We start from the raw sequence: 20,467 nt of genomic DNA, 5'->3' as shown, positions 1-20,467 counted from the left end.
CTCTGGGGGCAGGGAAAGTGGACAATGGTGGAGGAAGGTGGAGGCTCCAGGGCTGGCAGAATGTCTGAGATATAGCCTGGAGTAGGTGATAAGGCCATATGAGGACACCATGATGGCCAAGGGCAGGCTGGTAGGCATCCCCTCCCTTTGTCTGCCTCTGATGTGTGGACCAAAGACTTTCTAGGGGCACCTGAGCAGGAGGGAGGCCTCTGAGGGGGCCTTGTTCTCAGGTCATATGGGTTGGGGTCAGAGAGTCTCACAGGGTGGGGGAAATAGGGAACTGGGGGAGCAGGGAGCTTGGCTGGATTCTGAGAGTCACTATTCCAGGTCATTTCAACTCAGTCATCCAGCAATGAAAAGGCTTTGATTTCCCCAAAGTAAAATGCTCAGTGTAGAAAATCATTCCAGTGAGGGGTCCCAACCCTCCCCACACAAAGGAAGTGCCAGGCTCAGCAAAGCCCTGGAGGGGTGTAGGCTATTGACTGCTGACTCGGGCTGTTGTAAATCCCCCATTGAAAGGGTGCTGACCTAGAGAGTTGGGGGTGGGGTAGTGCTATAAAGAGGGGTGGCTGGGGCAGTTGGGGCCACCTGCTTTTGACCCAACAACTCCTGCAATATGGGCAAGGTAACTAATGTAGCCTGGGCAGATGGGAGAGGGGAGGGGACCCAGCTGCCTAGGGCAAGGTAACCAGTGTGGCCAAGGCAGAGGGCAGAGGGGAAGCCTGGGGGGACACAGCTGTCTAGGGCAAGGTAACCAGTGTCATCCCAGGCAGCTGTGATGAAGGAGAGGAGGGAGAGGTTGAGCTTTGCTCCAGCCTCCCAGTTGAGGTTCAGGGGCTAGTTGAGTTACCCAAGTCTAGTGGGATGGTCAGGAAAACAGCCCATGCCTGTCCTTTCATGGCCCAGCCCAAGCCTCAGATGCCAAGCACTAGATCATGTTTAGGCTGCAGAGACTCATAGAGAAAATAGGAGAAATGTCCTGGTTGTCACTTAAGTCTCTCAGGTATATTCCCTTGGTATAAAATGAAGGCCTTGGACCAGGAGAGTTGAAAGGCTCCTTCCAGTTGCTCTGGCCCAGGCCTGTGGCTCCAGGGTCTAGGGTCAGGGGGACAGGGTGAGAAATGGAGGCAGTGCCTAGCATGGGCCCTGACCTTGCTCTCTTTCCCTAGATCACCTTTTACGAGGACCGCCATTTCCAGGGTCGCTGCTATGAATGTAGTGGTGACTGTGCCGACCTGCAGGCCTACTTTAGCCGCTGTAACTCAGTGCGTGTAGAGAGTGGCTCCTGGGTCCTGTATGAGCAGCCCAGCTATAAAGGCTGCCAGTACTTCCTGAAGCGTGGAGAGTACTCGGACTACCGCCAGTGGATGGGCACAAGTGACTCCATCCGCTCCTGCCGTCTGGTGCCCAGGGTGAGTTCCCCAGGGCCCCTCAGCTCTCTTGGGGCAGAGTCTGGGGAGGAAGGGGGATGGCTGCCATCTCCAGAAAGGTGCTCTGTCAGTGACTGCCCAGCCTGGTCCAGGTCTGTGGGCATCCTACACGTTCTGGGTGGTCCTTACAGAAGGAGGGGATTTGATCCCAGGCCTTCACTGTGGCCCCCAGCTCAGGGCTCCCACTTTCTTCCCTTGCAGCATGAAGGCTCTTACCGCATGCGGATCTATGAGAGGGAGAACTGTGCAGGGCAGATGATGGAGTTTACCGAGGACTGTCCCTCTGTCCGTGACCACTTCCACCAGAAGGATGTCCTGTCTTGTAATGTCTTGGATGGGTATTGGGTCCTCTATGAGCAGCCTAACTACCAGGGCCGGCAGTACTTCCTGCGGCCTGGCGAGTACCGGCGGCACAGTGAATGGGGTGCTGGCACTGCAGTCCTGGGCTCCTTCCGGCGGGCGGTGGACAACCCTTAGGAGCCAGCCTGAGGCCTGCTCAGCTTGACTCTTTCCAAACTCAATAAAAGTATTTATGGCTGACCTGTGGCTCTCATTCTAGTATCAATTAACTAGTCCCTTGCATAGCATTTAATAAGGGGGTAACTGAGCCAAGTCCACTCACCATTTCTGTGCAGCAGATGCTGTACACTGTTTTGCTCATCCTAATTCAGGAGTAGTTTTCCTGAAATTACAAAAGGATAAACTGAGGCATCAAGAGGGGAAATGACTTTCCTCTGTCCCACCAGGAATTAGCAGCAGAGCCTGGGAGTGGGGGTTGGAAGTGAGGCAGTGTGATCCACCTGAAAGGGTGCCCCACAATAGCTGTGTGACTCCGGGCAAATCCTTTCCAAGCATTAGGCCTCAGTCTTCTCATTTGTAAAAAGGTTGTTTCCAACTGTAATCCAGATTTGTCAGGCTTACCCACACTTGTTCTTCCATGTGACCTGGTCTATTAGAGGTCTCCTACTTGACTTCTCTCCCTGTGTATGGTCTAAACAGTCTTCCTGAGGTAGAGAAAGGTTTGACTGAGTCCCCCACACTGTGGCACCATTTGGCTTCCATTCCCTTGTCAGCCTTATTCCCCTTTCTCCCTGTTACACCCCCTGGACTTTCCCCCCAGGCCCTCTCATCCCCCAAGGACCTCTGATGGGCTCTTCTGGCATGCCTGGGAGGGTGTTAGGACCTGCTTCCCCTTGCTGTCTCCCAGGAGGCCCAGGCCTGGCATGTCCCATGGAAACAGTTTGTTGGGTTGAACATAGGCCCCTTCTCTGGGCAGTGTTCTCTGGCTGGCACCAGGCTGTGCCACACAAGACTATTTCCCTGCCCTCAGAGCTTATGTTCTGCAAGGGGAAGCTCTCTGCAAATAGTATCAGGTAGTTTAGGGTTAGGGTCAGGGTTGAGGGGAAGAATGTCCACATTATGGAGGTCCAGGGGCAGCAGCAGCAGACAGAGCAGAAAGGGAGCCAGGGGTCAGGAGGAGGAGGGAGGCCATTGCAGTCGATGTGGGAGAACAGTCTGCCTGTCAGTTTGCCTAGAATGTGGAAGGGGTGGGAAACAACCCTGGAAAGAGGAGAGAGCCAGAAGAGAGAGGCCTTAAATGTCAGGTGCCTCAGTGGTTAGAGCACCAGGCCTGGAGTCAGGAAGACTCATCTTCATGAGTTCAAATTCAGGCTCAGTCAACTAGGTGACTGGGCAAGTCACTTCACCCTGTTTGCCTCAGTTTTCTCATTTGTAAAATGAGCTGGAGTAGGAAATGGCAAACCACTCCAGTATCTTTTCCAAGAAAACCCCAAATGGGGTCACAAAGAGTCAAATATGACTGAAAAATGACTAAACAACAAAACATGGCAGGCAAAGACTTTGTCTTTTATCTTAGAGGCAACAGATGCAGGCCCTGGTCCTGGAGTCCGCCAAAATGACGCAATGTTCAGTTTCTTTGACTACCTGATGATGTCACACACAGCACTATTGCATAGAGCATTAAAACATCTGGTCCCCCCACACATGCTCTTAACACTGGAAAATATTGCCAAGATCCACTATTGGCTGTTTGACTCCATTTCTCAAGCCTCAGTTTCCTCCTCTGAGCTGGAGGTCCCTGAAGGTCCCCTCCTACAGCCAGGCAGCCTGTTCCCTTCTCAGAGCCCCCAAGAATTCCCACCTTAGGATGGTGCAGGAGGTGGGGGTGGGGTGGGGTACCCTTTCAGGAATCACCTTCTCCAAAGGGACAGCGCTCTCCCTACATCTCTGTTCTTTTAGAATAGATTTCTGGTCCAGGGGGCCAATTGGCCAGAGAATTCTCCCCACTTTTTGCCTCCTGCTGTTTTGCATACAGTTGGAGCTCAATATCTAATACAGGTTGAAGTGGACCCCTTTCCCAGCCGGCAGGCTGAGGTGATGACTCTACCCAGAGGGATCCTGCTCAGGGTGGGGCAGAAGTAGAGAAATGTAGTCACCAGCTGGACACCAATGCCCCTGGGTTCCTCAACTTCAGGTCGAAGGTCATTTTCCCATTGATCACCACTTCAGAGAACTTGTCTTCTCCCCAAGGACTTGGCTTTCTTCTCCAACATGCAAGATGGTCACTTGTAGGGAAACGTCCATATTTCTGGTGAAGACCCAACCAGAGTGGGTGGCTTCCCTAGAATGCCTCGAGATTACCTAAGAGTTCTAAGCTGGCCTCAGGGACCTCACAACCCTCCCCAAGAGTTCCCACTGTGTCCTCAGGGGTCCTCGGAGCTCTGCTTAGAGAGAAACCTCCCCCTGGAGGACACCCATGAGGGCCGGTCCCATATCTGCCCTCTGGGGCCAACCACAAAACTGTACTGGACAGCCCCTCACACACTCGGACATAGTTGTCCTGTGGCCTGATTCAATTCAATTCTGTTTAGCTCTCATTTATTGAGCATCTTATACATGCCAGGCATGGTTAAACTCTAGGGATACACCCAGGATAAAACAGCTTCTACCCTCAAGGAGTTCCCACTCCAATGAGGTGGCCAAAAGGGGAGGGGTACTGGCCATAATCCACTGGGAATCTCAAGGCCTTTCAACCAAGCAGTCAATAGGAGATCACTGAGCATCCTGCAGTGGTGCTACAGTACTGAGACTGGAGGTGGGCTGGCAGGCTTCTTCTGAGGGCAAGAGAGAGCCTGTGGGAGGTGGGAGGAGACGTGGGCTGCCTTCAACACTTACAACCGAGTGACCACAAGCAAAGAGCTGCGTCTTAGGGTCTGATTCCTCATCTATGCTGGAGAGGGGCACACATATACTCTCTCTCTCCCTCTCTCTCACACACACAGGAAGAGAGAGAGGGAGGGAGACAAAGAAAGGAGAGAATTGAGATGGAAGACAGAGACAAAAAGACAGAGAGGTAGGGAGAGAGACAGAGAGGAGAGAAAAGATAGAGACGCAGAGACACAAAGGTGCAGAGACAGAGGGAGACACAGAGATACAGAGACAAAGAGAGACAGAAAGAGGGGAAGAGAAGAGAGGAGAAAGATGAGAGATGGGAGACAGAGAAAGAGACAGATGGACACAGACAAAAAGAGAGAGATGGGAGAGACAGAGAGGAGAGAGAGATGGGAGAGAGAGACAGACATAGAGACAGACAGAGAGGGTGGGGGAGAGACAGAAAGAGGAAAAAAAGAGGGGAGACAGAGAGGGGGAGAGATAGAGAGCGGAAAGAGAAGGGGGAAGAGAGTGAGACACAGAGAAAGAGATGGAGACAAAGACAGATACAAAGACAGACAGGAGAGAGTCAGAGAGACAGGGAGCAGAAAAAAGAGGAGACAAGAGAGAGGGAGGGAAAAAAGGAGGAAGGGAAGGAGGGAAAGAAATAGTACTTTAACTCCTTCCCAGCTCCCAGAGCTGTCAGAACATTTAGCAGATCCTGAAATGTTCTATGAATATGAGGTTTTTATTTTTGTCTCTGACCTTCCTAATACCTGGAGGGAGTGCAGAACAGAGCACCATGCACCAGACGGGGTCTGCGCAGAGGACAGCTCCCAGCCATCTGCCTCTCTTAGTGAAGCCTAAAATCCCACTGGCCGTTTCTCTGGCCACTGTATCACACTGTAGATTCCTAGAGAGCTTGTTGTTCACTAAAGCCCTCCAGATCTTTAGTGACGACTACCAAGCCCTGCTCTGTGCTTGTGAAATTGATTTTCTGACTCAAGTGGATTATTTCTATGGCATCTTGTTGCCTCCCATTTATTCCAGGCCCTACAAATGTCTAGCTTCCACTTGTCAACCACAACGTTTTCAGGCAGTGACCTCTAAGTGTGGCCCAGGGACCTCTGGGAGAACCTCTTCAGAAGATCCTTGAGGTCAAAACTATTTCATCAGATTAAGACCTCATTTTCCCTTTGTGTCCCCATTCTCTCAGGGGCTATGTGACCTGGGAATGAACAACTGAGCTGCAAACATGAAGACTGGGCATCTCATTTACAGAATAGTGCTTTGTCCTTACAGATGGATGCATCTCCAGACTTGCCCAATGAACAGAAGCAGAGTCGAAATATCCAGAATGCCAAAAGACATGCATGAGTCTCCTGGGTTATAAAGCTGTCAGAACTGCCTTCCTGCCAGTCTCTCCCAAGAAAATCCCAAATTCCAGTTTTACCAAAGAACATCCTTGACTAGGCAGTGGAAGTGATGAATCCTACTAAGTGTGTCTTTTCACTGTTTCTGGGATGAAATGGGAAATGTGGGTAAAACTCTGCTGCTACCTAACAAAGAAAAAGCCCTTTTTTGATTAGCTAGGCTGGCTGCCTTTTTCATGAAACACGATTCGGACTTGGAAGAGTGACCAACTGTTTTTTCAGTTTTGGTGTTTGCAGATATCTTCTAAAAAAATGAAACAGTTGATTCTGTTACTTCAGTGAAAACAACTGACCATATTTGTTATCAGTAATAAAATTCAAGCTTCCAAATGAAAATTAGAATTTTGGAAAACCTGTATCTGCCACTGTGAACCTGATAGTCCCAATCATGAAAGGTTTTTCTGATTCTGTGTTGATAGGAACAAAAGTGATTTTTTCTTTCTTTGCTTGCCATTGTATAACGTGTCAACATTTGGAAGATCCATGCAACTTAGTGGGCCCACATTTTCCAAACGAACAAGGCATGAAATTACCAAATTATGATGTATGAGTAAAGCATCCTTTCAAAGTGAAATACCAATGAATTTTAACACAACATGGGATGATGCCAGGCACAGTGACTCAACCTAGGAGGCCACAATCTGACAGATCTACTTCTCTGTTTTCTAACCACATATCTGGGTGAGGATGGCTTCTCTTCATATCATTCAGCCAAAATAAGATCTTGAGTAGATTGAATGCACAAAAAAATGAGACTCTCTTTGGTAAAGTCAGACATTAGCAAGATTTATAAGTATGTGAAACAATATCTCATTATTTTGGGGGGAATAGTTTTAACATGTAATTGATTTATTTACATTTTAACATATTTAAAAAATTTGCTGATGTTAATTCCTAACATGATAAATATCAATAGAAAAAGCCCAGACAAAGAAAAGCTCTTTGGGATCTTGAATAACTTTGAAGAGTATAACAGAACCTGAGACCACAAAGTCTGAGAACCTCCACTGTAAAAACATCTAGCTCCACACCTTTATTGAAACTGCTGATAAAAACATGCAACTGGGAGGGTCAAAGGCAGAGCCCGGGGCCATTGCGCTGACTTTTGCATTTAGGGAAACAGTTTGGGATCTAAGAAATCACCATAGGCCGGTTCCTTTTCTAGCTCTATCCAAGTTACTGGAAGAGGTCTACATGTTGTCCTGGCCAATGACCAGCATGGGCCTGGGTTCACTACTGTGGGTCCAATAAAGGTGCATTTCTAGGTCATTGGAGCACTGTGGTCAACTGGTCACCCTTCCCAAGGATGGCCCTTGTCTTCTGGCGAGGTATCAAGAAGGTGGCAAGGTCAAATACAGTCAGTTGTTTCATTCACACCTCCTGCTGCTGATTTTCTGAGAGTTTTCTTCCTTCCGTTCTCAGACTTAATCCCAGGGTCACATGAATGTCCCTGGCCTGAGGGATGAATGAGGGGCAAGTGGATGGCTTGTGTGGGGAGGGGCTGGCCTGAGTTCAGGGAAGTCCAGTAGGAAGTACTCTTAGCCAAAAAAAGAGTCAGATGACAACTACCCATCTGTTATTTTGAAAAATGGTTTATTTGACTAAGATCCAGATCATGGTGAGAGGAAGCCTAAGGAAAGGACAAGCAGTAAGGCTTCCCCACTACTACCCCCCCAAAGTGGCCCTTTCCCAGACAGTCCTAAGGCTGGTCATCCCCACAGATGGCCATGTACCACCAGTGCTGTTGTGGCTTTTCTGTGGTCCACTGTGAAAGACCACACCCATTAAATTCAGGGTCACGACTAAGCAATCTGAAAGGACTGCCCTTAACAGGGGTCAGCCACAAGGACCCCATATGCCATCCAATCCAAGGTCCCCAGTAATTGGGCAGCAAGCCCTGTCAGACTCTCAGGCTGGGGGCCCTTCATCTGGAGGACAGACTTTCCATCAAGATGGACAGCAGTCCTCTGAGAGCTTCACACCTTCTGGCAAAGAGACATGTCTTTGGTGCTGAGCACCCAGGCCCCTCTTCCCTTCTCGTGACCTGTAGGTCTGTAGGCCATGTAGGCAACAGATCCTGGAGGCCCATGGGTGAGGGTGCTGCTGTTTTTTAGGTCAGGCCAGCTAGATGAGATGGTGCACATGATTGAAGAGGAGAGAGGAAAACACTGAACTCTTCCTCTAGTGCCTGGACAGGGGCTCAGCTGAAACCTCATGACCAGAATTCTCCCTGGAAGGCTGGCTCAGAAGGGGCCTTTCTGTGGGTCTCTCCAGGCCAACAGGATGGGCAAAGCCATGTTGAATGCAACGACACTCTTGAAACAATTCCTGTCACCTAGAAAATGTCTACTTGGAAGACTGAACTTTGGAAAAAACACTTCATAAGGTAAAATGGCCTTTGAGGCTGCCATCACCAGATGCTATCCAATGGGAAAACGAGGATGTAAAAGTGAGAGCTTTTTACAAAGCCTGGTCAATACATTGATGCAGATCCCAAATATTCACACACTAGAGTGAGCCTGGAAACATAACCTTGGATAGACTTGAGCCTCTTCTCTCTGTACGCTGTCACCTGTCCCCTTGCGGCACCGCCTACCTGAGTGGGGAGCAGCCACATGACAGATTACATGGACTGACTAAAGGCCAAAGGCTTCCCAGCACAGATCTGTCCAAAAGCATTGCCCTGGCTTCTCTCAGCTTGGCTGGGGTGGGGGGGCTGTAGTGAACAACCTTCAGGTGGACACTGTGGGCCAGGGCCCTAGCGTTCCTCAGGTACCTCTGATTTCCGAAGGGCCTGAAGTCGACGGCCAACTGTCTGCTGGACAATGTCCAGTCCTTTAGCGTCCAGTTCCTTCAGAAGCAGCAAGACAGCATTCAAGATGTTGTTCTGTGGAAACAGGAAGGGGAACCCAAAACATCATTCCCTCCTCTCTAATTCTGAGCTCAGGCCCCTCAAAGCCCACCGTCCTGTAGGAAGAAGACACTCACAGGATGGGACGATGGGTTGCCTTCCTCCATCTCCCTTCTTGCCACCACAGACAAGAATACTGCCAATGACTACTCCTGACCCACTTTTTATTGATCCTGAAGTTACATGTCCTGACGTTAGCTCCCAAGCTAGACAAACAAGGGGCGAACTGGTGGTCAGCATGGGGAGGGCTTAGCACGCCCAGCCTGCCTCATCCCAGCTCAGGACACTTGTATCACAGGACTTCCTGTAACAGGAGTCAACAGGCACACCAAAGCCCTGCAGGGACAACTCCCCACCCGCCCAGAAAGGGTGGTGTTCTGCACCCATGGAGGCACCCCCAGATCTGCAGTTAGTAGTGGGTAAAGAGACTTGGCCAGAGAACTCGGGTGACTGGACCTGGGAGTGGCTGGAAGAGGTAACTGACCCCGGCCAGCATGATAAGCCTCTTATTACCCTCTGTTGACCTCCAGATGGCCCTTGTCCAGCCTCTCAGAAGGTAGCTCTGAGCATGGTGGGAGTCTCAGCTGACTGGCAGCCAGAGGGCTGGGAAGCCGGGCCTTGGCCCCGAGACAGACACTCTCCAAGACAGACAACTCAAGAAGACCCTTGGAACCTCCAAGATTGGCAGCACATGGTAAGAGGTCATGAGGCACACCTTGTTTACCCATCTTCAGCTGCTGTCTCTTGTTATCAGGACAATTGTCCCACATTAACCCCTTTGCGAAGCAACCCTTTGGAGATCTCTCTATAATGCTCCTTCCCCTGCCTGACCCCTGACCCTGGTTTCCCTCTCCCTCACTGCCCACTGCCTGCCTCCCTCTTTCAGGAAGAGTGGGGGCAGAGCATGGCCTCACCCTAGACTGGGTGTCAGGCCTGATAGCCTTGGCAAACCAGATACTTTCTCACTCACTTCCGGGGGCGCTGCCAGAAGTCCAGCCTCCGGATAAGTGGGGAGCCCCGGGGCTCCCATAGGCCGGTCCTCGCACTGGGTACATGGGAGAGTGCTCCCAGGCACACTCACTCTCTTCTTTCGGCCACTTGATGCTCTTGGGGAAAAGGAGGAAAACCGGTCCCTGGGCAGGGGCCTCATGCCAAGCTGCTCCCGGATTTTGCTGGTCAAAGAGAGAAAAGAGAAAAGTGGGGGCTCCGCCCTTGCAGCCTTTCCCTCCTGCCTCCAGGCTCTGCTCTGGCTGTGGCCCCTGCTGGTATGCCTTTTCTGCTCCCTGGGCCCTGCTCTTCCCCATCCCTTCCTCCCCACTCTAAAAAACACTGGCTGGCATTTCTGCCCTTGCAGCTGAGTGTGTCTGGAGAAAGGGGCACCAAGAGGAGGGGAGGCCAGAAGGCCTGGCTCTATGTAAAGCTGGCCAAGTCTCTGCTGTTTTTGGGGCTCGAGCATGTGGATCAGGAGTTGACGTATCCAGGCGGTGGGAGTTTCCTTGCCTGGGAAAGTCCCATGCCAGTGGCATCACAGGCTCCTCTGTCCCCCACCTTGAATAATGTGCCTGGCACACAAGACTCCAGTCCCTTTGGGTGGACGATCCAGAGTCTTGCAGTGCCTGGGGGCCCCACATGCTCTCCATGCATACACACATACTCCATGGGAGCCCAGGCCAGCCCTCTTCTGGCGTCCCCCCCACTCCCAAGGGGGAGGCTCACTTGGTCTCCTCCATGCCATCACTGAGCAGGTCACCCTCCGTGTCCACAGTTGAGTCAATGGTGCTCAGCTCAGAGGAAAGCTCAGGATGACCATTCTCAGAGGCCTGCCTAGCTGGAGCAGCCGTGATCTCCTCACCTTCAATCAAGGCCTGAGATAGCTCTTCTTCTGTGACGGCTGTGGGGAGAGCAGAGAAGTGATATCACCAGAGTTGTCCTCTCTCAGGCACAGACAACATTTAAATTAAAGCCATACTCAGGTATACCCTACTCCCGTTTGCCTTGGTAACCAAGGAGGGATCAGGGCCCAGCCTGGTCATCCCAATGCTAGCACAATGTTCTTTGGACAGGCCCTGTCATCATGTCCCTGGAGGGTCCTGAGCTGGCCCCAGGTACATTGGGCTTAGTCTAATATTTTCTCAGGGTCCATATGTGGCTGATGGTGACCCAAGGGCAAGATGACCAGGAGACAGAGGCATGGCTGCAGCCCTGGGGCCCCCAGCCCCAATCCTTCTTCCCTGATGCTGTTGGAGCAGTGGTGCGGACTTGTGTACCCTGTACCTGTATCCTGGTGTACTCTGAGCTCTTCAAGGCCCTAAGAACCTGAGAGGTCCCTAAGCACACAAATCGAGGGGAGTCCCGGCCCCATCCCCCAAACCACAGGAGGCTTCGAGATTCATTTTCTCCTTTCCAGGTATAACCAGGGTTTGTGCGAACCCTCTGATTCTCCCAAGGAGCTTGATGAGATTCATGACTCAGATGGTAGAGGGTGAGGAGTGGGAGGTGCTAATCCTAGGATCTTAAACCAGAGTTGGAAGGGACCCCAAAGGTCACTCAGTGCCCCTATCCCCATTTTCCAGATGAGGAAACTGAGGCCCAGTGATGTGGCCCAGGTCACAGCAGGGCTGTCATCTGCCAGTGGAAGGTCTCCAGGGTGGAAGGTACAGTTCCTGCTGCCAGATGACTCACCCTGAGACTGGGTGCAGACAAAGTGCTGGGTAACCCTGAGCAAGCCCCTTCCCTTCTCAGGGCAGCTAGGTGGATAGTGTCTGGCCTGGAGCCAGGAAGACCTGAGTTTAAGTTCAACCTCATATATTTCCTAGCTATATGACCCTGGGAAAGTTACCCAGTACACCTCAGTTTCCTTGTCTGGAAAATGGGTTAGAGAAGAAAATGACCAACTGTTCCCACATCTTTGCCAAGAAAACCTCAAATGGGGTCATGGAGAGTAAGAAATGAGGGGGGGTCCCTCCCGTGTAGTCCCAGCACACTCTGAGCCCAGGTCTGAGTGGAGGGCCACCTCCACGTACTCTGGTTGTCCAGCTTCTGTAGGCCAGGCAGGTTGCGGAGCACAGTCATTCGGTAATGCCTCGGGTCAGGGCTGCAGCAGGGGTTTTCCGCCAGCCACAGGACTTTCAGGCGTGGAAGGTCCTTCAGGTAGAAGAGCTGGCCCAGGCTGGAGATGTTGTTCTTGCGCAGGTAGAGCTCGCTCAGGTGCAGGCAGCGGCTCACAGGCTCCAGGCTAGAGATGTTGTTGACACTATGCCAAGGAAGGGGGTCACTGGGAAGCCCTCGAAGGTTCAGCCCAGAAGGACCCACCCAGTGCTTTCCTCCAGGACCACCAGGGCTGCCTACTTCTTCCTACTCCCCAGGAATCCCTTTTCCTCCCTTCCCCTCAGGTCACTCAGGCCAGAAGCTGGATGGCACCCTGGTCTCACAGAGCTACAGCAGCCAGGGCCTAGTCAGTGCAGACTGACCTCTATGGAGCCTGAGGCCACATGGGTCACACCCATAGGCCTAAGGATTAACACCAGGGTGGGTTATTTCATTTAAAGCTGGGTTTAGGAAGGAACACCAATCTCTGCTTCCTCCCGCCCCCACCCCCCAAGCCCACCTGCTAAAAAAAACTGATGGACCCTCCAGGAGGACCTTCTGTATCTCTGGGCTGAGTGGGGAGGCTCAGGGACCCTCCTGGGTGACCCCAGACCCCTCCCCACCTAGGCCAAATTCCAAGAGGCCCCTGCCTCTCGCTCAGGCTCAATCAAACAAGAGGAGAAGGATGACCTTTGATCCTGCAGGCACTAGTAGGGCAAGGTTCAAGATGCCTTAGAGAGGGGAGGAGGGAGAGGGTTGGGGGTCAGGTGAGAGGCCTATAAGGCCTAGGCCTGGGGGGGAGGAGGGTGGGGCTGGGATAGTAACAGGAAGATGGTGAGGAGGAGTATCTCAGTCCTTATGCATGTGAGTGGTCCAGGTGACCAGGGCCTCCGATAGCTGCCAGGTCACTGGGACTGCGTGATCGAGCACAAACCTGAATCCCCAAACCTGATGCCAAAGGGATCTGGGAGCCCAGGCCCAGTGGATGCTCCCAAGAGAGGGTTTCCAGGCTTGGACCACAGCAGGGAATGCTTCAGCACCTACCTGAGTGTGATCACTTCGATGCTGGGCAAGCTTCGACAGATGGAAATCTGGGAGCACCAAGAATACTGTCAATGAAGAGGAGCCCCCCTCCCAAGGGAGCGCTTCCCTTTTTTTTCCTGACTCAAGGGGAGGGGACCAGCCAGACATGTCTCTCAGCTGAGTGGGGCCTCACAGTCACTGTCTTGCCCTCTCTACTTGAGCTTGGCTGGGAAGGAGGGAGACCCCCTGGGGAAGCTGGGGCAGCCAGCTGGACCCCAGGGCCCCACTGCAGGCAGAAAGCTCTCTAGTGTAAACAAAGGAGACTCCAGAGCATTAAGGCCAGGAGCAGAAGGGGAGCGGGCAGACAGGGCCCTTCCTCAGCTGGACGATGATGTCACTGACTCCTTGGGATTGGGGGGCCTCCTGTGAAAGGAGGCGAAGATGAAAGATGTGCCTACCCACCCCAGAGAAAAAGCTCCATACCCTTCCTAGGAAAGGGCCCCACTTACATCGGTAAGGTGGCTGCCCCTGAAAACAGAAAGACAAACACTGAGTTTCTCAAAATCAGGCAAAAAAATCCCACTTTAAATTCCCCCAAAACATGATCAAGAAATGTGGCCCAAGACAGGCTGACCCAATAGCCTTGGAGGGAGCCTCCAAGGTATGAGGAGCCTCTCTAGAGAGGAGGAAGCCAGGGGGTGATGGGGAAGGAAGACTGGAAGCTGAAGGGTGATGTGGGAGGTTTGGGGGACACCCAGTAAACAAAGAAGGTGGGGTGCTCCAAGCCCTCCTCCTCCCTTCCTGGGTTCCCCCAAATGCCTCATGGGCATTTCTGCCCCTCTGGATGATGCAAGTAACTGGGTCTGGGGGCCTGAGTGCTCCCATCCCAGTGTGATGAGGCAGCCCAGAAGGCTGGTGGCTGCTGGGGGTTCAGGACCAGGCTCTGTCCTGGTCAGTACCAGGATCAGCCCCCAACGGACATGGCATGGTCAGCGTTGGGCTCGGCCCCCAATGGACCCTGGTGTGGTCAGTGCCAGGCTTGGCCCCTATTGGGCAGAATTTGGAACCATGAGTGGACTCCACAGTCCATAACGATGAGAGTCGCACCAGGGCCTGTGCAAAGGACTCTACAAGGATCAGGCAGGTACAGCCACCATCATTATTATCCCCAATTTACAGATGAGGAAACTGAGGCAGCCGGGTGCCAGTGACTTGCCCAGGGTCCCACTGCTGGGACATGTCTAAGGCAGCACTTGAACCCAGGTCCTTGATGCTGGGGGTTGGGACATCAAAGCATCCCTGAGACCCAGGTCTGGGCTGGGGGCGGGGTATTCCTACTCCAGCGGGCCCCACCCAGAGGCCCGCCCACTCCTCCCCCCTCCCCCCGTCACGTCAGAGCGCACACGCAGTTCGCCCCCCGCATGGAACAGCACATGCGCAGTTCTGCCCACTCCCTCAGAGGGAGGCGGTGGGGGGGCGGAGGGGAGGACTTATGCTTTGTACTCTCGTTCCGGCCCGCCCCTCACCAGCAGTTTAGTTTCCTCACGCTCTCCAGCTCCGAGGCCTTGGCCCGGGACAGCACCATTTTCCGGGTCAGCTTCATGGCCGGTCCGCGACCAGCCCAGCGAGAGAGCTAGCGAACAAGCTACAGAGCCACGGGCGGAGCCGCGGAGCCAGACTGCGCCATCCTTGGGCGGAGGCACGTTTCCAAGGGGCGGGGTCTAGAGGCTGGCCTGGATTGGCGCGCCGTGGGTCACGTGTCACTCACGAGCTCCACCCACCAGTCCGCGCTGTTCTCCGCCTCTCTTGTCTCCTCCCAGAACCGCTCGGCACATGCGCAGAACGGCCCAGGTCTCGCCCCCGGCCGCCACGTGCACATTGTATTTGCCTCCCAGGCTGTGTCGTCTCGTGTCCAGTGTGTCTAGCACAGCGGCCCAGGAAGGTGGTCCGGTGGTAGCCCTGGTTCTGAGTCCTAAATCAGGGTCAAGTTCTTGGGGCCCACAGCCATGCCCTCCCTAATTTGAAACCTCCCCACCCAATTGGAGGGATGTGCTGGGCAGAACAGCAGCCCCCTGCCTGAAAGAGGGGAGGTGGGGAGAAGTGAGCAGAAGGAAGTATCCCCGAGGGTGGTCAGTCCGTGCAAGATAGCCCTACCCCTGCGGGCTCACGAACCATGAGCATTAGATCAACCCCCTTTACTGAGGGAGAAACAGGCTCAGGGTGGTCAAGTGGCATATGCTAGGTAACACAGACAGGGAGTAAGGTCAAAAGCCAGGGTGCCAACCCCTCCATCAGTAATGATGAGTGTTAATATTGATCCATCTGCCCTGACTGTGGACATTGCGCTGGGTTAAGCCCCAGGACCGGACCTCGGAGATCCTCCAGTCCAACTCCTTTTAACAGATAAGGAAACTGAGGCCAAAGGAGCCCCAGCAGCCAGATCCTAAGACTTCTGTCTGAAAACAGCCCTGCCCCTCAGGGAGCTGGATTGGTGGAAACAACTCAGGTAGGAATGGATAGATGCCAGGCAGTTATAGAACTCATGTTGGGTGCCCCCTTCCCTAACTGCTGTCCTCTAAGGGAAGGAATGGTTAGTTTTTCTTGATATCCATAGTGCCTAGCCCAGAGCCTGGCACACAGTAACCATATAATGAGTGCATGTAGATGGACTAACCAACCACTTTTCTACTTTCCATTGCTTTGGGCATATTTTTTATAACTCCTTGTCTTTGGGTGAGCCCTGGACCTGGTGTCAAGAAGACCTAGGTTTGAGTTCCACACTTCTAACTTTCTGTGCCTCAGTTTCCTCATCTGTAACACAGGGATAATTATACTCCCCAGGGCTGTGGCCAAAATCAAATAGAGTTTACTTTGCAAACTTTAGAACTCTATCTAAATGCTAGCCATTAGGAACTATTACCCTTTGAGGTGCAGTGTTCACAGACCCTTGGATCCCCAGGCTAGTGAAAGTTAAACTGGGAAATTAACCAATGCACAATTTTTGTTGTTGTTGAGTTTGGGTCAGACTTTCTGTGATCCCATTTGGGTTTTCTTGGCAGATCCTGGAGTGGTTTGCCATTTCCTTCTCCAGCTCATTTTACAGATGAGGAAACTGAGGCAAATGCTGATGTGACTTGCTCAGGGTCACCTAGCCAGTAAGTGTCTGAGGCTGGATTTGAACTCAGGTCTTCCTGACTCCAGCCTAGTGCTCTATCTCCCATGCACCACCTAGCTGCCCCAATGTGTGATAACATTCAGGAAACACCAGCCACAATCAGGATCCAGGCAAGGTAGTCTCTTTTCTCTTCAGAAGCAGCTTAGATAGGTCACTGTGACCTATCAAATGAGGTGATTCTTGCAAAGTGCCAGGCACATAGTAGGCACCCTGTAAGTGTGTGTACTCTTCCTTCCCTCTCCCAACTCTCAAGGATGAGGAGGCTCCTGGCACCCTGTGCCCCTAACTACTGGGACACTGTGGCTGGACCAGGGTCAGTCAGCCAATGCACACTCATTATGTGCCCAGTGTTACAGGCCAAGCACTGGTGATGTAAGGACAGAAATGAACAGCTCCCTACCTAACCGAAGAGACGGCCGTGAATTCCTATGCAGAAGAAATGGGAAATAAACCCAAGTAGTTTGGGAGAGAGGGGTCTGGAAAGATTCCCTGAGTCCTGAAGGAAGTTGGACCTTTCTGAGTCGGAGAGGAGGGAGACCATTCCAGGACATTGGGCATAGGGGGCCAAAGCAAAAACTTCAACTCTTCTTCCCCGGCTGCCCTGCCCCCACCCCCATGATCCCAGGAGAGATGATCATTAGGACTTGCCAGGAATCTCCTTCCCCAAGCCAAACCTACTAACTGTGGCACCTTTCCAAATGCCTCTGATTGATGGATTGATTCACTGGAGATATTCCCACTTGATAAAGGCATCCTGGTTAGGGGATTAACCCTTAATTTGAATTCTGAGTATGTATGGGGGAGTGACTGATGGACTTAATTCAATACCACTCTAAGTGTGTATTCTGACCTGAGCTTTAGAAATCTCACTTTGGCAGACAAGGAGAATGGATTAGGGCAGATGCAGATGTAATTGTAATTGTAAAATGTTTATTAAAACATATAAAAATAGATACACCATAGATAATGTGAATTTGTAGTTAAGTCTGTTGGAATGCTCTAGATGAGAGGTGATGAGGGCCTAGATAGTGAGGGGGTGGATGGTAGAACCAACAGACTTGGTATGTGGGAGGTGAGGGTGACTCCAAGGCTGTGATCCTGGATGGCAGGGCTTCCAATGGTTGTCATAGTGAGCAAACAGACTAAACTTTGTTACCCAAAGTGAGACCACCAAGAGGCCTGGCATTGAGAGGGAGTCTCTTTACAAATTTACTAGTCACCAGTTTGGGCCGGGAACCCTGAGGGTCTTCCCCTCCCAGGTCTGTTTTGTTGTTGGTTTTGGTTTTGGTTTTAAAGAGGCCATTCTCTGCCTCATTTCTTGTTAAGTCTAATCACTGAAGTGGCACTTGCCTCAGTCAAACTAAGACCTGTTAAAGATCCTAGCTTGAAAAGGCCAAGGTCTCCACTGAATCCTGGGCTGTTTCTGGTGCTTCTGATCCATTTCTGGCCACTGGACCCAGAGGTCTCTGGAGGAGAGAGTGAGGTTGGTGACTTTGCATAGCTTCTTTCACTTAAATCCAATTAAATCATGTGTCATGGCAACACCTCCCTGGTGCCACAGACCTCTTGGAGAACAAAGGACAGCCAGGAACCAGTCACCAAGTCCACTGAGAGTCTTTTGTCCAAAAGTCAGGGAGCTGACAATCTATGGGGAAGACATCCCTAGGGATATAGGAACTACAAAGAAAACGTAGCTTTTGGAGGGAAAGACACTAGTGGCTGGGGGAATCAAGAAGGATTTGGGCAAAGTGGTCTTTGAGTCAAGTCTTGGAAGAAATTGGATTCTAAGAGAGGGAGGTGAGGAGGAAGTGCCACCCTGGCAGGAAAGACAGTACATGGTGACCTTGGTCTGCATCTCACTTGGTCATGCACCAGTGTTGGCTTGTCTTCTCTGTGTGGGACAGAGTGAGGCCAGCTTGTGTAGCTCAGGAACAGTCTCATGGAGAGAGGGGTGGTCAGCAGAAAGCATTGTATTAGCCAGTCAAATAGAAATTGGAGTTTGGCTTCTAAGGGGGTCCTCTTGTGAAGCTGGGTGTGTTGGAGTCAGTTCTAAGGATGACATGACAGTGGAAACACCAATCTGTATGCCACTTCCTGAGATGGGCACCTGCAGCCTTGCCTCCCTCCTGCTCAATTCTGCACTCCTTGAGGGCAGGCAAAGATGGCCTGGTTCTGTGCCCAGTGCTTTTCCTGGCAGCAGCCTGTTGCTCTCTCCTGCTATTAGGAGGAGGAGGAGCAGCTGGAAGGAGGTGGTTACAAGACTGTCAAGGTCTTGCTCTCTATTTTAGGGCCCCTAGCTCCTTCTTTGACCCAGAGGACACTGGAAAGGCTCCATACAGCTATGGAGACCTTTTAGGAGCCCACTGTTGAGGGTTCATAAAAATACATTCCTGGAAATGAGTGTGAAGGAGCAGAGATTTCTGAGAAGAGAGTCAATGAGAGAAGAAAGTTTGGCTGCCTGGCTGAGACCTCTTCCCATGCTTTCTGGCCTTGGGCTGACCCCGTTCCTGCTTCTTGCCCTCCTCCCCCTTCCTGCTTTTCTCTGCAGGACCCTCACAGCCTCTTTGCTCCTGTTTATTATTCATGACCAGAAGGCGCAGGCTCTGCCTTGCTGATTCTAATCATTTTTCTTGAGCCGGCCTTGGTCTGTGCTGACCAAGGTCTTCCTGACCTCAGTGTAATGGCCTCTTTGGTGTTTCTGAAGCTTGTAAAGGAGCCATTCTGGCCTGATTTTCTTTTCTTTGAACTTTTAAGCACCACCTTGGGACAAGTCTGTGTTCTGTGGTCCACGTGTACCTTCCACTAATGGAGAGAGACGACATTTGGTTTTGGGCTGTGGGAGCTGAGCACGGGCTGAAGGAACACTCTCTTCTCCTCGACTTTCTCAACCTTCTCCAAGAGGCTCTAGGGCTCAGGTGTTCGCTTTCAGAGATCAGCTTCTGAAATATGTGCCTTCCCTGTGGAATCGAGACATGGACAGTGCCCTCCCCAGTTGCCCATTGCCAGTGCCACAGGCCTGGCCTGTGCTGGTGAACTGCCCCCTTTGGGATTCTTGTTTGTGACTATGAAGTATGCATTTGCCTCCCCTGGATTATGACCTCATGGGTACAGATGGTTCCCAGGGCATCCAAAATAGTCCTGGGGAAGGAAGTGGGGAACCTGCTGTAGCTGACTGGCCAGCTAAATGACCTGAGGAAGTCTGGGGGAACTTTAGGGGCAGTTCAGGGTCAGGATCCTTCGCCAGGAAAGGGCCCCCACCTTGTGCTTTGGTGAGGAGGGAGAAGTCTGGCTGCAGAGGTGCAGTCGGAGGCTCTTTACGGTATTTGGTGAGGTGGAGGGACCTCCAAAACCCTCCAGTCTAATCTGGATCTGTGTAAGAATCTCCACTAGGACACACCTGACAAGTAGGCATCCTCTGGGCACTAACAGCTCACCACTGCCTTTTCCACCACTTCAGGAAGCTTTTAAACATCAAGCCTAAAACGACCTCTTCACATCTGCCCATCGCTCTTTGTTCTGACTCCAAAGAATTCTTCCTAAAGATGAAATAACCAACAATCACTTGCTATACCCTTACTATGTGCCAGTGGCTGTACTAAGTGCTGGGAATGCAGATAGAATCAGAAAGACAGTGCCTGCCTTCAGGAACTGTGCATTCTAATAAAGAAACTAGGGATGGATCATGGGAGACAAAGTCCCATGGACATGCATGCGCAGTACAGCCAGGAGAAATAAGGCATCCTTGTCCTGAATTTCCTCCTTAAATGGGAGGGTCTTGGAGGAAGTGGCCAAGGGGAAGGGGAGACCTGGGAGGGTGGGCGGGGGCGGGGCAGGCATACTTGGGATTTTGAGAATAGTTCTGGGGTGGGATGGGCATCAGGGTCTAGTGGTTTCTATGGCCTAGTAGAGATGTCCTGGGGAGCTGAGTCAGCTTGGAAGGAGCTGGACATATCCCTACCTCAAACCCACCTTATGATTCACAGGTTTGAAGAGTGTGGTCCCCTTCCCTCCCCAGGTGGAGATAAGGCTAGTTCTTTCCCGAAAAGGCAACCTCATTGTCCCTGATCCTAAGTGATCACTGTGGTCACAGCTTCCCAACGTCATGACAGTCACTTAAGCACCTTAAAGAGGCCACCCATGTAGAGTCCCAGGGAAATGAACACACCCTGCCATGCTGAATAGACAGTTCCTTGTGGAGGAACAGGGAGAGGTGGGCTTGTCTACCCAAGCTAGGTGC

At 51.9% G+C, this 20,467-nt stretch overlaps 2 protein-coding genes across 2 annotated transcripts; one reads left to right on the top strand and one right to left on the bottom strand.

Annotated features, from left to right (window-relative positions):
- The first annotated feature begins 700 nt into the window (after nucleotides 1-700).
- On the top strand, nucleotides 701-1,936 carry LOC140523520 (gamma-crystallin B). Its single transcript, XM_072638352.1, has 2 exons — nucleotides 701-1,412; nucleotides 1,632-1,936. The coding sequence occupies exons 1-2, from the start codon at nucleotides 1,368-1,370 to the stop codon at nucleotides 1,905-1,907; spliced, it is 321 nt and encodes a 106-aa protein (XP_072494453.1). The 5' UTR covers nucleotides 701-1,367; the 3' UTR covers nucleotides 1,908-1,936.
- A 5,672-nt stretch (nucleotides 1,937-7,608) lies between these two features.
- CFAP410 (cilia and flagella associated protein 410) lies at nucleotides 7,609-14,814 on the bottom strand. Its single transcript, XM_072640867.1, has 7 exons — nucleotides 14,582-14,814; nucleotides 13,565-13,583; nucleotides 13,077-13,123; nucleotides 11,969-12,198; nucleotides 10,662-10,836; nucleotides 9,916-10,117; nucleotides 7,609-8,921 (listed from the first exon to the last, which is right to left on the bottom strand). The coding sequence occupies exons 1-7, from the start codon at nucleotides 14,656-14,658 to the stop codon at nucleotides 8,793-8,795; spliced, it is 879 nt and encodes a 292-aa protein (XP_072496968.1). The 5' UTR covers nucleotides 14,659-14,814; the 3' UTR covers nucleotides 7,609-8,792.
- Between the last annotated feature and the right edge of the window lie 5,653 nt (nucleotides 14,815-20,467).

Source organism: Notamacropus eugenii, chromosome 2 (genome assembly GCF_028372415.1).
Source record: "Notamacropus eugenii isolate mMacEug1 chromosome 2, mMacEug1.pri_v2, whole genome shotgun sequence".
NCBI lineage: Eukaryota > Metazoa > Chordata > Mammalia > Diprotodontia > Macropodidae > Notamacropus > Notamacropus eugenii.
Note: the sequence above shows the minus strand (reverse complement) of the source record. Positions and strands in the feature narration are given on the sequence as shown.